Below are 16,936 nucleotides of genomic sequence, written 5' to 3' on the forward strand. Positions count from 1 at the left end.
ATGCGCTATTCCAAATGCAGCATTGCCTCCTATTTGGGTTGCCATTGCTTGTCTGTTTTTCCCAGTCTTTATGTCCTCCAGGATTTCTGAAAAGCACCCGTTATTTCTTTCGTGATATCCCATACAACTGTGAAGTTACTGTTTAAGCTGTTCACCACTCCCACTGATTACTCTCTCATCTTACCTCGACAAATTGCTAACACATCCCGATTTCCTGAACTTTGATCAACCCTCCTTGTTGCGCCAACTTAGTTACTTCCTGCCTGTTACACTGCTGGCGTTTAGGACAGAGGTGAAGGTCCTCCACCTCTGTCTGTCCAGTGCTGTTCAGGGCTTCCTTCATCATGCCAGTAGCTTCCTCTAGATTTTCAGTACTGCTGGCCATGCAAGCTCAGGAACACTGTTGACACAAATGCAGGAAGATTCTTTATTGCTGTTTCCGTAACAGTTTTGTTTGACGTTGTTAGTTCTGAGCTGAACCACCAAACCTGGAGGACTGGTGGACCACTTTTAGTCTGTCCTCTACCCTTTGACCTGTTTGGCATGGGGATCCTACCAAGAGCCAAAGCATAAAGCCCTTTCTCCAGCCAACACAGCTCTCTGGATCATTGAGGCACAGGAGCTTCCAAACAACGACAAGGTTGTGGTCCTCATAGAGAGGTCCGTTGCCCTCTGGTCATTACAAATTAAACTCTGCACATCTCCACTTTTCCCAGCTCCCAAGTTGTCAGCTACCCTTCAGTGTTCAGGCCCCAATCCAAGTCATACTGCAAAAGCTATCCGGTCATTAACAGAAAAGATGTGAAGGCTTTGGAGAGGGTGCAGAAGTGATTCACCAGGATGCTACCTGGATTAGATGGTATGATCTATAAGGAGAGGGTGGACAAAGTTAGGTTGTTCTCCCTTGAAATTTGGAGACTGAGAGGAGATCTGATGGAGGTTTTTTTTAAATGATCAGAAGTATTAACGTAGATGGTCAGAATCCATCCCCCAGCATTGAAATTTTAAACACTTGAGGGTGTTTTTAAGGTTAGAAGGGGAATGTTTAAAGCTGATGTGAGGAACAAGTTTTTTTTTATGCCAAGCGTTAGGCATCTGGAATTGGGGGTGTTGATGGAATCAGACAGTTTGGTGGAATTTGAGACTTTTAGGTGGACACAGAAACACAAGGGGAATGGAGGGATGATACACAGGAAGAAGATGTTAAGTAAAACTTAGCATCAAGATAGGCACAGTATTGTGGGTCAAATGACCTATCCAGTGTTGTTCTGTTCTATGTCAGAGAACACTGCAATGCACAAACAGGCCCTTTGGTCCATCGAGTCCCTGCTGAACAGTTACTCTGCCTAGGCCTATTGATCAGCTCCTGGACCATACCCCTCCATTCCATGTTCTTACCAAATCTTCTCTTGTGTTGCAATCAGACCTGCATCCACCACTTCCACTGGCAGCTCTTTCCACACTTGCACCATCCTCTAAATGAAGAAGTTTTTCCTCAGCTTTCCCTTAACTGTTCCACCTTTCCCCCTTGTGATGATTCTGGCTGCTTTACTGAGACAGCGAGAAGTATAGGCAGAGTCTGTAGAGGAGTGGCTGGTTCCTGTACTGTGCTGAGCTCTGTCCACAATTCTCAGCAGTCTCTTGTGGTCACATGTAGAGCAATTGCTATATCAAGTGGTGACATGTCCAGACAGAATATTTTCGTATGGTAGTATTGTATTCTAATTCTTCTTTTCTGTATTATACATGTTAAGACTGCAAAACACAGAATTAGGCCATTCAGCCCATCGAGTTTGCTCCACCATGGCGATTTAATTATTTTTCACAAGACTTATCTGAAATGTACTACAAAATAATCTTTCTTTTCATCCACTGTTTTGTGCATCAAATACAGATTTAGACTCTGAGGATAATCAAGAACCTCTGCACAAAAGGCTCTGTTTGTCAGCTGAAGATGATGCAAGTCTTGAATCCACGGGTATCGCAGGCCCATTTGCGACAGTACAGTCGGTTGTTACTCTCCCAAGTAAGAAATTCATCCCCTGGTTTAGTTATGTTCTATCATTTAGTTCTATATAACTATCAGATTAACTTATTTATTTATCACACGTACATTGAAACATACAGATCCAGTGGATGTAGTGTACCTCGATTTTCAGATAGTGTACCTCAATTTTTAGAAGGCATTTGATAAGGTCCCACATAGGAGATTGGTGGGTAAAATCAGAGCTCGTGGCATTGCGGGGAAGATATTGACATGGATAGAAAGCTGGTTGGCAGATAGAAAGCAAAGGGTAATGGTGAATGGGTGTTTCTCGGAATGGCAGGTGGTGACTAGTGGGGTGCCACAGGACTCGGTATTGGGACCACAGCTGTTTACGATTTACATCAATGATTTAGATGAAGGCATTGAGAATAACATTAGCAAGTTTGCTGATGATACTAAGCTGGGTGGCAGTGTGACATGTGATGAGGATGTTAGAGAATTCAAGGTGACTTGGATAGGCTGGGTGAGTGGGCAGATACTTGGCAGATGACGTTTAATGTGAATAAGTGTGAGGTTATCCACTTTGGGAGTAAGAACAGGAAGGCAGATTATTATCTGAACGGTGTAGAGTTAGGTAAGGGAGAAATACAAAGAGATCTAGGAGTCCTTGTTCATCAGACACTGAAGGTGAATGAACAAGTGCAGCAGGCAGTGAAGAAGGCTAATGGAATGTTGGCCTGTATTACAAAGGGAATTGAGTACAAGAGCAAGGAAATCCTCTTGCATTTGTACAGAGCCCTGGTGAGACCACACCTGGAGTATTGTGTACAGTTTTGGTCTCCAGGGTTAAGGAAGGACATCCTGGCTGTAGAGGAAGTGCAGCATAGATTCACGAGGTTAATTCCTGGGATGTCTGGACTGTCTTACGCAGAGGGGTTAGAGAGACTGGGCTTGTACACACTGGAATTAAGGAGATTGAGAGGGGATCTGATTGAAACATATAAAATTATTAAGGGATTGGACGAGATAGAGGCAGGAAATATGTTCCAGATGCTGGGAGAGTCCAGTACCAGAGGGCATGGTTTGAGAATAAGGGGTAGGTCATTTAGGACAGAGTTAAGGAAAAACTTCTTCTCCCAGAGAGTTGTGGGGGTCTGGAATGCACTGCCTCGGAAGGCAGTGGAGGCCAATTCTCTGGATGCTTTCAAGAAGGAGCTAGATAGGTATTTTACGGATAGGGGAATCAAGGGATATGGAGACAAGGCAGGAACCAGGTATTGATAGTAGATAATCAGCCATGATCTCAGAATGGAGGTGCAGGCTCGAAGGGCCGAATGGTCTACTTCTGCACCTATTGTCTATACAGTGAAGTGCATCATTTGCATGAATGACCAACACAACCTAAAGATGTGCTGGGGATAGCCATCAGTGTCAAAAGTTAAAAGTAAATTTACTATCAAAGTGTATATATAATCACCATTAGCAACCCTGAGATTCACTTTCTTGCAGGCATACTCAATAAATCCATAATAGAGTAATAACCATAAAAGAATCAGTGAAAGACCACACCAACTTGGTGTTCAACCAGTGTGCAAAAGACAGCAAACTGAAATAATAATAAACTGTAAGCATTAAGTATCGAGAACATCAGATGAGGAGTCCTTGAAAGTAAGTCCATTGGTTGTGGGATTATTTCAATAATAGGATAAGTGAAGCTGTGTGAAGTTATCTCCACTGGTTTAAGATCCTGATGATTGAATGGTTATTACCGTTCCTGGGCCTGGTGGTGTGGGTCTTGAGGCTCCTATGCCTCTTCCTGATCGTATCAGTGAAAAAAGAGCATGGTCTGGGTGCTGAGGGTTGGTGGTGATGAATGTTGCTTTCCTGCGACAACGCCCTGTGTAGATGAGCTCAATGGGGCTTAAGTGTCGCCACACATTCCGTTGCCAACATGGCACAGCCACAATGTGCAACAGAACAGCACAAGCAACCAGAGCAAAACAGACCCCCTTTCTCCCTCCCACCCAGTGGCGCGCACACACAGTCCTCTAACCCGAGGACAAGCCATCTCCAGGCCGACAGCCACCAGTGGACTAGGAGTTGGAGACCAAAATGTTAATCTGACTCATTAGCACAAAATTCTACAGATACCAGAAATCCAAGCCAACACACACACATACGATGCTGGAGGAACTCAGCAGGTCAGGCAGCATCTATGGGAAGAGTCATCATGCAGTCCTGACAAAAGGTCATGACCCGAAGTGCGGACTGTTTATTCCTTTCCATAAATGCTACCTGACCTGCTCAGTTCCTCCAGCATGTTGAATTAGTTCATCTCCGGAGCTTGTAAAATAACAGGACTAAATTGTTGCAACTGGGAATTAATTCATATAGAATAACCTTCTCAGAATCAGGTTTATTATCCCTGACAAATGTTGGAAAATTTGTTGTTTTGTGGCAACAGTACACAGCAATGTGTAGCTTACTATAAGTTATAAAATAAATAGTGTAAAAGATGTTGGTGTTCATGGGTTCATCAACCATTCAGAAATCTGATGGCAGAGGGGAAGAAGCTGTTGAGTGTGTGTCTTTAGAATCATTGAGTGTGTGTCTTCAGGCTCCTGTTCCTCCTCCCTGATGGTAGGAATGAGAAGAGGGCACATCCTGGGTGATGAGACTCTTTAATTTTGGATGTCACGTTCTAGTGGCGTCACACTTGAAGTGTCCTCAAAGGTGGGCAAGGCTCATTTATGTTTAGTGTTTGCCAAACTGCAAATCCACTGGTTTATTTTCAATAACATTTCTTTCAAACCTCTTAATTATGCTGAAACTCATTGTAGTGAAGATTAATTATCAGTTAGTGACTTCTGTAAACAAACTGTTCCATTTACAAACAAGCTTTATATTTCCAGACAGCAAGGTAAATAAACTTGAACTGTGCTGAAAAATTACACAGGATAAATAAGCAGGCACAGTAGGTGAGAATGCCTCTATTTACACTGAATAGTTCTAAGAAAAGTTATTTAAACAATTTCTGAGGCAATGCATTTGCAGCATGGTCAGTAATAAATGAGCACAAATATGACTAATTTCAAAGTTCAAAGTAAATTTATCGAAGTATATATATGTCACGATAAACAAACGTTGTACAACCCTGAGATTCGTTTTCTTGCAAGCTTTCACAGTAGAACAAAAAAAACCCAATCAAATCAATGAATAAACTACACACTAAGAATGACAAACAACTCTGTACAAATACAAAAGAAACACAAAATAATAAATAAATAATGTGGAGAATATGAGTTGTAGAGTCCATGAAAGTGAGTCTGTAGGTGTGGAATCAGTTCTGAGGTGTGGTGAGTGAAGTTATCCACGCTGGTTCAGGAGCCCGGTTGAAGGATAATGACTGCTCTTGAATCCCGATGATGACAGAATCTTCCAGTTACTTTAGTTCAGTCTGAACACCTGCTTTACATTGAAATCATCTCTCCTTCCCTATATTTTACATATAGTCTGTAGTGCTCTGTGACAATATTCCTACAATCATAGAGCACTACAGTACAGAAACAAAATTAACAAATTTCACAGCACACGTTAGTGATATTAAACCTGATTCTGAAACAGGTCCTTCAGCCCATCTAGTCTGTAATGAACTATTACTTGGCCTAGTCCCATCGACCTACACCTGGACCACAGCCCTCCAAATTTCTCCCATCCATGCAGGTATCCAAACTTCCCTTAAGTGTCGAAATTGAACCCATATGCACCACTTCCGCTGGCCACTCATTCCACACTCTCACCACTCTCTTGAATGAAGAAATTCACCCCTCATTTCCCCTTAAACATTTCACCTTTCACCATTAACACATGACCTCAAGTTGTCTCATCCAGCCTGAGTGGAAAAAGCCTGTTTGCATTTACCCAATCTATAGACAGGACTGAACTCGTAGTTTATGTTGTTTCAGAATCAGATTTAATATCACAAGCATATGTCGTGAAATATATTTATTTATAGTAGTCAAGTTAAAATAAATAGTGCAAAATAACAGAAATAAAAAAAAATAGTGAGGTAGTAAATATTGGTTCAATGTCCATTTAAATAGGATGGCAGAAGAGAAGAAGCTGTTCCTGAATCGCTGAGTATGTGCCTTCAGGCTTTTGTACCTCCTTCCAGATGGTAACAGTGTGAAGAGGGCCTGTCCTGGGTGGTGGGGATCCTTAATGATGGATGCTGCCTTCCTAAACACCACTCCTTGAAGATGTCTTAGATACTAGGGAGGTTGGAACCTACGAACGAGCTGACCAATTCTGCAAGTTTCTACAACTTGTTTCAATCTTGTGCAGTAGCTACAGGACAGTGATACAAGCGTCAGAATGCTCTCCATGGTATATTTGTAGAAGTTTTCGAGTGTCTCTGGTTGCGCCTTTTTTAATTGCGATTTTATGCGATTTCAATCAGGGCAGACTGGCTCTGCGGACTGTGTCAACAAACAACATAGCACTAAATTGAACTGAACTAAACTGAAAATGCCTGGACTGCGGTTTGATGGTTTATATTCTGTGTGTTCTTACACTTGTTTTTTGCAATTTGTTCTTTTTTTTGTGTGTTCAGTGTTTGATGTTTTGTTTGAACAGGTTCCATGGTGTTTCTTTGTTTCGTAGCTATTGGCAGGAAGACAAATTTCAGGGTTGTATACTGCCTATTTACTTAAATAATTATTATTCTTTGGACTATACCTCTTATTCCTGTTTATAAGATTTTCTTACTAGCCTTTGACTGCAATGGTAATTACACTAGGGTATTTCCACAGGCCTTTCAGCTGAAGCATTCTCAACAGAGCAGCGGGGATCAATTACACCATTCTGGTTTTTTATCCATGATTTTTTAAAATTCCTATAGGGTTTTCATTGGAATATTCTATGTAATTTTTATCATTGGCAGTTTCAGACAACGATCAAAGTTTTGAGGTAACCATGACAGGAGAGGCAGCGTCGGAGCTGTCTCATGCAACAGAAATTGAAGACACAGAAACTATTACTCAGATACAGGTCAGACATTCTTTAAAGTATTTCACTGTGTTCTCAGAAGTTTCTGCTGCTATAAGCCGGCAGGAAAGGCTGGAGTTACACTGAGGTGTTTGGTTTCACATGTTCAACATTAAACGTGTGGTATCGTTGCAGTATCATTTAATTGGGTAGGGAATGCAAGTATATTTACTCTTGTATTTAAGTCTTCTTGCAATAAGGATTAGTGTAATATTTCATCAACACAAGATTCTGCAGGTGCTGGAAATCTTGAGTAATACACACAAAATGTTGGAGGGATTTAGCAGGTCAAAGTACATGTGCGACATCATATACAACCCTGAAATTCATTTTAGACCATAAGACATAGGAGCAGAAATGGGCCATTTGGCCCATCGAATCCACACTGACATTCTTTAAAGGCTTATCCTTTGCCCCCTCCTCAACCCCATTTTCCAGCCTTCTCCCTGTAACCTTTGATGCTGTGTCCAATCAAGAACCTATCAATTTCTGCCTTAAATACACCCAACGACCTGGCCCCCACTGCTGCCTGTGGAAACAAATTCCATAAATTCACCACTCTCTGGCTAAAGAAATTTCTCCGCATCTCTGTTTTAAATGCACAGAGATTAACTTCTTTAGCCATTGAGTGGTGAATTTATCCTGAGGCTGTGCCCTCTTATCCTTGACTCCCCCACCATGGGAAATACCCTTTCCACATCTACTCTGTCGTGGCCTGTACTGTAGACCTCTTGAAATGAATGCTAACATGGCATTTACCTTCCTCACCACCAACTCAACCTGCAAGCTAAGCTTTAGGGTGTTTTGCACAAGGACTCCAAAGTGCCTTTACATTTCTGATTTTTGGATTTTCTCCCCGTTTAGAAAATAGTCTGAACATTTATTTCTACTACCAAAGTTCATGACCATGCATTTTCCAGCATTGAATTTCATTTGCCACTTTCTTGCCCACTTTCTTGTTCTTCTGTAGAATACATATTTCCTCAACACTGCCTACCCCTCCACCAATTTTTGTATCATCTGCAAACTTGGCAACAAAGCCATCTATTCCATCATCTAAATCATGGATATATAGCATAAAAAGAAGCAGTCCCAAACACAGACCCCTGCGGAACACCACTAGTCACTGGCAGCCAACCAGAAAAGGATAATTTTTTTTTGTAATTTATTTTCTATTGAAGTTCATCATCAAACATTTCCATAAGACAAGGATATTTTTATTCCTACTCACTGCCTCCTACCAATCAGCTAATGCTCTAACCACGTTAGTAACTTTCCTGTAATACCATGTGCTGTTAACTTGGTAAGCAGCCTCATGTGTGGTACCTTGTCAAAGGCCTTCTGAAAGTCCAGATATACAACATCCACTGCATCCTCTTTATCGATCCTATTTGTAATTTCCTCAAAGAGGTTCATCAGGCAGGATTTTCCATTAAAGAAACCATACTGACTTTGTCCTATCTTGTCCTGTGTCACCAAGTACTCCATAACCTCTTCCTTAACTATTAACTCCAACATCTTCCCAACCAGTCAAGCTAACTGGTCAATAATTTACTTTCTGTTGCCTTCCTCTTTTCTTAAAAAGTGGAGTGACATTTGCAATTTTCCAGTCCTCTGGCACCATGCCAGAGCCCAATGATTTTTGAAAAATCATTACTAATGCCTCCACGATATCTACCGCTACCTCTTTCAGAACCCCAGGGTGTAGTTCATCTGGTCTTGGTGACTTATGTACCTTTAAGTCTTTCAGCTTTTTAAGCACTTTCTCCCTTGTAATAATAACTGCACTCACACCCTTCAACATCTGGCACACTGCTAGTGGCTTCACAACGAAGACTGATGCAAAATATTCAATTGGTTCATCTGTCATTTCCTTGTCCCCTGTTGTTATTTCACTGGCCTCATTTTCTAGTGGTCCTAAATCCACTCTCATCTCTTTTATTTTTTATATACTTGAAAGAGGTTTTACTATCCACTTTGATATTGTTTGCTAGCTTGCTTTCATTTTTCTTGTTTTTTTTTCTTGTGGGCATATTAAGTCCAAGAAACAAAATTGAATCAATGAAAGACCACACCTAACAGGATGGGCTAACAACCAACATGTAAAGGACAACAAACTGTGCAAATACAAAAATAAAATATAATTAATATTAATAACAATAAATAAGCAAAATTATCAAGACCATTAGGTTGTGAAAACAGTTCAGTGTTGGGTTGGTGAAGTTATCCACTCTGGTTCAGGAGCTTGATGGTTGAGGGGTAATAACTGGTGGTGTGAGTCCAGAGGCTCCTGTACTTAATTCCTGAATGGCAGCAGCAAGAAGAGAGCATGTTTTGGGTGGTGGGGGTCCTTAATATGGGTGCTGCTTTCCTGCGACAGTGCTCAGGCAGCATCTGTGGAGGGGAATAAACAGCCGACATTTCAGGCCTTCTTCCCTTCTTCAGGACTGGAAAAGAAGAGGGAAGAAAACCAGGTGGGGGAGGGCAAGGAGTGCAAGCTGGCAGGTTAGATGTCTATCATTTAGATTAGCAACACAAGAAAATCTTCCAGATGCTGGAAATCCAAAGCAACACACAAAAAATGCTGAAGGAACTCAGCAGGCCAGGCTGCATCTGTGGAAGAGTAAACAGTTGATGTTTCAAGCTGAGACCCTTCTTCAGGACTGGAAGAAAAGATAAGAAGTTCAAGGTGGTAGGTGATGGTGAAACCGGGAGAGGGTAGAAGACCATGGAAGACAGGGAAGGAAGAGGAACACCAGAACAGTACAACAAACATAAAAACCTCAGTGTGGCCTCATTGAGACAGTAGAGGAGGCCATGGACTGACGTGGCAGTAGAGAAGGCCATTCCGACGTATTAGTCCATGACCTTCTCTACTGCCGTGATGAGGCCACACTCAGGTTGGAAGAGCAACTCTGTCTTCCATCTGGGTAGCCTCCTACCTGATGGCATCAACATTGATTTCTCGAACTTCTGGTAATTGTCCATTTCCCATTTCTGTTTCCTTCTCTCACCTCATCTCCTTACCTGCCCATCACCTCCCTCTGGTGCGCCTCCTCCTTCCCTTTCTTCCATGGTCTTCTACCCTCTCCCATCAGATTCCTTCTCCTCCAGCCCTTTACCTCTTCCACCATTCAACTTTCCAGCTCTTTACTTCACCCCCCTCCCAGTTGCTTCAAGGCTCCTGCCTCTGCAGGAGCTGAACCCAGAACCATCTGACTCAGGGCTGAGGGAGTAACTGTAATGAGTGAGTGCAGAGTGTAGAGGAATGCACAGCGGTAGCACGTCACTGCAGGGTGAGCATTCTTCTTTCATCCATGTGCCTATCTGAGAGTCTCTTTAGTGTCCCTAATGTATCTGTCTAGCACCACCACGGGCAGTGCATTCCACACATCTACCACTCTCTGTGTAAAACAAAAACCTACCTCTCATACTGCCCATCCCTGTCCTGGGGAAAGGGTGCTGGCAGTTCATCCTCCTCCGCTTCAAAGTGGAAAGTCCTAGCTCATTCAGCCTTTCTTTTCCACATAAGACATGCTCTCTAGTCCAGGAAGCATCCTGGTAAATACATAGAACCATAGAAAACCTACAGCACAATACAGGCCCTTCGGCCCACAAAGCTGTGCAGAACATGTCCTTACCTTAGAACTACCTAGACTTACCCACAGCCCTCTATTTTTAAATCTCCTCAGCATCCTTGCTCTAATGAGGCATCCAGTGGCATCTAACCAGAGTTTTATAGAACTACAATGTTACCTCATGCCTGTTGAACTTAATCTTCTATTACATACGTTAGTAAACACAATTACTGGATTATTTAGAGATACAGAATGGTAACAGTCCCTTTCGATCCAATGATCCCCTGCCACCCAATGACACCCATGTGAGCAATTATATCCATTGCAAAGTCTCTTTGAGAGATGCCCAGCCTGAAAAAGCTTAAATATCACTTTCCTGCTTGTCCTCACACAGCCATTTTCTTCTAGCATCTTTAGCCCTTCCTTTCCAATCCTGTTAAAGGGTTTTGCCCCAAAATATGGACTCTTTATTCCCCTCCATAGATGCTGCCTGACCTGCTGAGTTCCTCCAACATTTTGTGTGTCTTGCTCTGGATTTCCAGCATCTGCAGAATCTTTTGTGCGTATGATTAGCTATTAACCTGTACGTCTTTGGAAGGAGACCGGAGTACCCAGAGAAAACCCACGTGTCACAGGGAGAACATACTAATTCCTTACAGACTGTGTTGAGATTGAACACAGGTCGCGGGATTACAATGGAGTGTGTAAACAGCCACGCTGCAGTGCCACTCTGAGACTGTTCTTTATAGTATTTTCATTAACTGCTAAGTATTCTGGAAGGCTCTTCATTTCTAATTTATTCACAGATCTTGCACAATGAAGATCAAATTGAGGGAATTTCTCCCCAGAACAATGAAGATCTCGATCCTGTCAGTCAAGCATGGTTTACAACAAAGGAAGATAAGGACACCCTGCAGAACAAAGGTAGGGACACTGTGAATCTCCAGGAAACTGTATATCTCTACGTTGGTTGTCCTTGGACAAAGCAAATTTCACTTTTGCACACATAACAATTAAAGTGGATAAAGTTATTATGTAAGTGACGTGGTGGAGATGACTCTACCAAAGGAGGTGTAAGGTGCTCCTTCCCTCTGCTAGCCTGCAGGTCACCCTTGGGCAAGGTGTGACATCTGCTTAGCCCCACATTCCGCACCACCCCTCCCTCCCCCCCACATCAGGGTTGCGTGAAGCCACGGGAGCAAGTGGTGGATGGTCGTATGAGCAGTCGGTGTACATCACAAGTCATGGTTGTATAACCACTGAAACCAGGCCGGCAATCTCTGAAGAGTATTGTAACCTGTCTTGTAACGACACTGCCCAGAAGAAGGCAAAGGCAAACCACTCCTGTAGAAAAATCTGCCAAGAACAACCATGGTCTTTGAAAGACCATGATCACCCACGTCACATGACATGGCACGTAATGATGATGAATATTATTATGAAGTGAAAAAGTGGTTATCAAGGCATAACTTCTGTTCAAAGTGCTTTATCCTGTTCAAGCATCTTGTGGTGTGAGTATAATTATATTGTAATTCCTTCCTCAAGTTGCTTAAACAGGATTATGCACTTTACACAGAGGTTATGTCTTGTTAACCACTTTATTGCATCACAATATTACCATGCTTTGGGCATCTTTTTTTAATACAAGACCAGTTACTTATCAATGTGTCACTAGTCACTGAGTACAACAGCACAAATGGGCTCTTTAGGTCATCTAGTTCATGTCAGTCTGGTCTTCTGCCTAGTCTGATCAATTACAGCCCTCCATACCCCTCCAATCCTTGCACCTCTCCAAACCTCTCTTGGATGTTACGATTAAAACTACATCCTCCACTCCCACTGGCAGCTCATTTCACACTCGCACCACCCTCTGAGTGAAGAAATTCACCCCTCGGATTCTCCTTAAATAATCATAGCTGTAAGTAAAGTACAGAATTGTGACATTTCCAATTTTTTTTCTCATTTTATAAGATTCGCTGAAAAATCAGAAACAGTAATTATGACATCACAGTGTGAAATGAAGTTAATTGGAAAAGCTTCAAAGCGTTATTGTGTTCTATCTTGAGGCATTCTGTGCCAAATTGACAGTGGTAATCTTTTGGTTTAAACCCAACACCTTGGGATGCAAGGCGATGAGCTTCCATTCCTGTTCTGTGGATTCTCAGAAGGAGCCAAGAAAGGACCTGTGAATTTTGCCGTGAGGGAGGGAGAAGGTACCTGTCAGGCTGAGTGGATGGTGGGTTGGTAATTGGTGCATTCTTTCTGCTGTCTGTTCCAGACCCCTGTGTACTGTTTACGAATGGAATCTGAAATCAGGTTTAATATCACCGGCATATGGCATGAAATTTGTTGTCTTTGCGATAGCAGTACAATTCAATACTGAATTATAAGAAAAAAAATGTGAATTACAGTAAGTGTGTGTGATTTTTTTTTAAAGTAGTGAGGTGGTGTTCATGGGTTCAATGTCCATTCAGAAATCGGATGGCAGAGGGGAAGAAGCTGTTCTTGAATCGTTGAGTGTGTGTCTTCAGGCCCCTGTACCTCTTCCCTTATGGTAGCAATGAGAACAAGGCATGTCCTGGCTGGCGGGGTCTTTAATGATGAATGCTGCCTTTTTGAGGTTGGCTTTGAGGTTGTCAAAGCCAACCCAAAGGCGTCTCTATTTTGAGTGACCCGGGGGCTTCACTGAGTCAGGAGGGATGTTGCACTCTTTCAGGGTGACTGTTAAGAACATCCTTGAAGCTTCTGCCTTGCTGTCAGTACCTTGGAAGAGTGTGTATAGGGAGTTTGATGTTGTTGATGCCATCAGAAATATATCTGTATAATTAGGTCCTCGCCAGGAATGTTGGCCTGGCCGAGGTAGATAGAAACATAGAAAACCTACAGCTCAATATAGGCCCTTTAGCCCACAACGCTATGCCGCAAATGTACTTTAAAAATTACCTAGGGTTACCCATAGTCTTCTGTTTTTTTAAGCTCTATGTACCTATCCAAGAGTCTCTTAAAGGACCCTATTGTATCCGCCTCTACCACTGTCACTGGCAGCCAATTCCATGTGCTCACCACCCTCTGCGTTTATATTTAAAAAAAAAACAACTTACCCCTGGCATCTCCTCACATTTCCTCTGTACCTACTTCCAAGCACCTTAAAAGCAAAGAGAGCACAGTGTTAGCCATTTCAGCCCTGGGAAAAAGCCTCTGACTATTCACACTATCAATGCCTCTCATCATCTTATACACCTCTATCAGGTCACCTCTCATCCTCTGTTGCTCCAAGGAGAAAAGGCCAAGTTCACTCAACCTATTCTCATAAGGCATGCTCCCCTATCCAGGCAACATCCTTGTAAATCTCCTCTGCACCCTTTCTATAGTTTCAACGTCCTTCCTGTAATGAGGTGACCAGAACTGAGCACAGTACTCCAAGTGGGGTCTGACCAGGGTCCTATATAGCTGTAAAATTACCTCTCAGCTCTTAAACTCAATCCCACAGTTGATGAAGGCCAGTACACCGTATGCCTTCTTAACTGCAGAGTCAACCTGCGCAGCAGCTTTGAGTGCCCTATGGACTCGAACCCCAAAATCCCTCTGATCTTCCACACTGCCGTCTTACCATTAATACTATATTCTGCCATCATATTTGACCAACCAAAATGAACCACCTCACACTTATCTGGGTTGAACTCCACCTGCCACTTCTCAGCCCAAGTTTGCATCCTATCGATGTCCCGCTATAACCTCTGACAGCCATCCACACCCCCCTCCCCCCAACCTTTGTGTCATCAGCAAATTTACTAATCCATCCCTCCTCTTCCTCATCCAGGTCATTTATAAAAATCACAAAGAGAAGGGATCCCAGAATAGATCCCTGAGGCACACCACTGATCACTGACCTCCATACAGAATATGACCTGTCTACAACCACTCTTTGCCTTCTGTGAGCAAGCCAATTCTGGATCCACAAAGCAAGGTTCCCTTTGATCCCATGCCTCCTAACTTTCTCAATAAGCCTTGCATGGGGTACCTTATCAAATGCCTTGCTGAAATCCATATACACTACATCTAATGCTCTACCTCATCAATGTGTTGAGTCACATCCTCAAAAAATTCTAACAGGCTTGTAAGGCACAACCTGCCTTTGATAAAGTCATGCTGACTATTCCTAATCACATTATGCCTCTCCAAATGTTCATAATTCCTGCCTCTCAGGATCTTCCCCATTAACCCACCAACCACTGAAGTAAGACTCACTAGTGCATAATTTCCTGGGCTATCTCTACTCCCTTTCTTGAATAAGAGAACAACATCCGCAACTCTCCAATCCTCCAGAACCTCTCCCATCCCCATTGATGGTGCAAAGATCATCACTAGAGGCTCAGCAATCTCCTCCCTCGCCTCCCACAGTAGCCTGGGGTATATTTCGTCTGTTCCCAGTGACTTATCCAAGTTGATGCTTTCCAAAAGCTGCAGCTCATCTTTTCTTAATGTCTATATGCTCAAGCTTTTCAGTCCGCTGTAAGTCATCCCTACAATCACCAATTTTTGCTGTGAATACTGAAGCGAAGTATTCATAGAGTACCTTTGCTACCTCATCTGGTTCCATACACACTTTTCCAATGTCACATTTGATATTGGTCCTATCCTCTCACGTTTTATCCTCTTGCTCTTCACATACTTGTAGAATGCCTTGGGGTTTTCCTTAATCCTGCTCAACAAGGCCTTCTCATGTCCCCTTATGGCTCTCCTAATTTCAATCTTAAGCTCCTTCTTTCTAGCCTTATAATTTTCTAGATTTCTATCATTACCTAATTTTTTTGAACCTTTCGCATGTTTTTCTTTTCCTTTTGACTAAATTTTCAACAGTCTTTATACACCATGGTTCCTGTACCCTACCATCCTTTCCCTGTCTCATTGGAACGTACCTATGCAGACTGCCATGCAAATATCCACTGAACATTTGCCACATTTCTGCTGTACATTTCCCTGAGAACATCTGGTCCCAATTTATACTTCCAAGTTCCTGCCTGATAGCTTCATATTTCCCCTTACTCCATTTAAACATTTTCCGAACTTGGAAATGGGTAAAATGATTTGTTATTGTCACATGTAATAAAGAGAAAATCTTGTCCTGCATACCATCCATATAGCTCAATTCATTACAACACTACATTGATGAGGATAACACAGAGCAAATTGATGTGTTACAATAGGGTCCAGAAGAGGTTTACAAGAATGATTCCAGGAAAGGAAGGGTTCATGTCTGAAGAGTGTTTGATGGGTCTGGGCCTGTACTTGCTGAAGTTTAGGAGAATGAGAGGGGATCTCGTTGAAAGCTACTGAATATTGGAAGGCCTAGATAGCGCAGATGTTCACAATATCAGGAGAGTCATGGACTAGTGGGCACAGAATAGAACAGTGTCTCTTTAGAACAGGGGTTCCCAACCTTTTTTATGCCGTGAACCCCTAGCTTTAACGAAGGAGTCTGTGGACCTCAGGTTGGGAACCCCTGCTTTAGAACGAAGATGGAGGAATTTCATTAGCTAGAAGATGATGTATCTGTGGAATTTATTGGCACAGATGGCTCTAGAGGCCGTCATTGGATTTATTTAAAAGGGAGGTTGATAGATTCTTGATTAGTCAGTGTGTCAAAGGTTACAGGGAGAAAGCAGGGGAATGAGGTTGAGAGGGATAATAAATCAATCAGCCAGGAGGGAATGACAGAGCAGATTCAATGGGCTAAATGGCTAATTGGTCACATGGGTGTAATTGGATTGCATGGACTTGTTGGACAAGGAGGGCTTGATACTGTGCTGTATCTAAAAATAAACAGGTGGAGAAGTGGTGGGGGTATAATTATATAAGAAATAGTTTTAATCAGTTTTAGTGCAAAATGGATGATAGTGAAAACCCATCTCTCTGAAGTGGGATACAGTCATAGCACTTACTCATTGGTAAGAGTAGAATTAGGTAAGGTTGAATGGATTGAAAGAACTTTTAGATCCCACACCACCAGGTTCAGGAATAGTTATTACCCCTCAACCATCAGACTCCTGAACGGGCATGGATAACTTCACTCGCATCAATACTGAACTGATTCTACAACTCATAGACTCTTTGGAGAACTCTACAATTCGGTGTTATATGCTTAGTATTTGTGCGATTTGTCTTCTTTTACACATTGTTTGTTTTTCAGTCTTTGTTCATTATAGTTAATAAATTCTAGTGTATTTCTTTATATTCCTTAGAATGCCTGCAAGAAAACAAATCTAAAGGTCATATATGGTGACATATACATGCTTTGGTATGTTTCTTCTAACTTTGAATGTAA

At 42.3% G+C, this 16,936-nt stretch overlaps 1 protein-coding gene across 2 annotated transcripts in view; it reads left to right on the forward strand.

The window, feature by feature from the left end:
- The window catches only part of dmtf1 (cyclin D binding myb-like transcription factor 1), a 100,316-nt gene that overhangs the window by 34,803 nt on the left and 48,577 nt on the right, over window positions 1-16,936 (forward strand). For both annotated transcript variants that reach the window (XM_059987396.1, XM_059987397.1), the window contains exons 3-5: window positions 1,895-2,026; window positions 6,930-7,036; window positions 11,418-11,535. In XM_059987396.1, coding sequence (XP_059843379.1) covers window positions 1,895-2,026; window positions 6,930-7,036; window positions 11,418-11,535 — 357 coding nt within the window. The remainder of the gene's footprint in view (window positions 1-1,894; window positions 2,027-6,929; window positions 7,037-11,417; window positions 11,536-16,936) is intronic.

Source organism: Hypanus sabinus, chromosome 13 (assembly GCF_030144855.1).
Source record: "Hypanus sabinus isolate sHypSab1 chromosome 13, sHypSab1.hap1, whole genome shotgun sequence".
Lineage (NCBI taxonomy): Eukaryota > Metazoa > Chordata > Chondrichthyes > Myliobatiformes > Dasyatidae > Hypanus > Hypanus sabinus.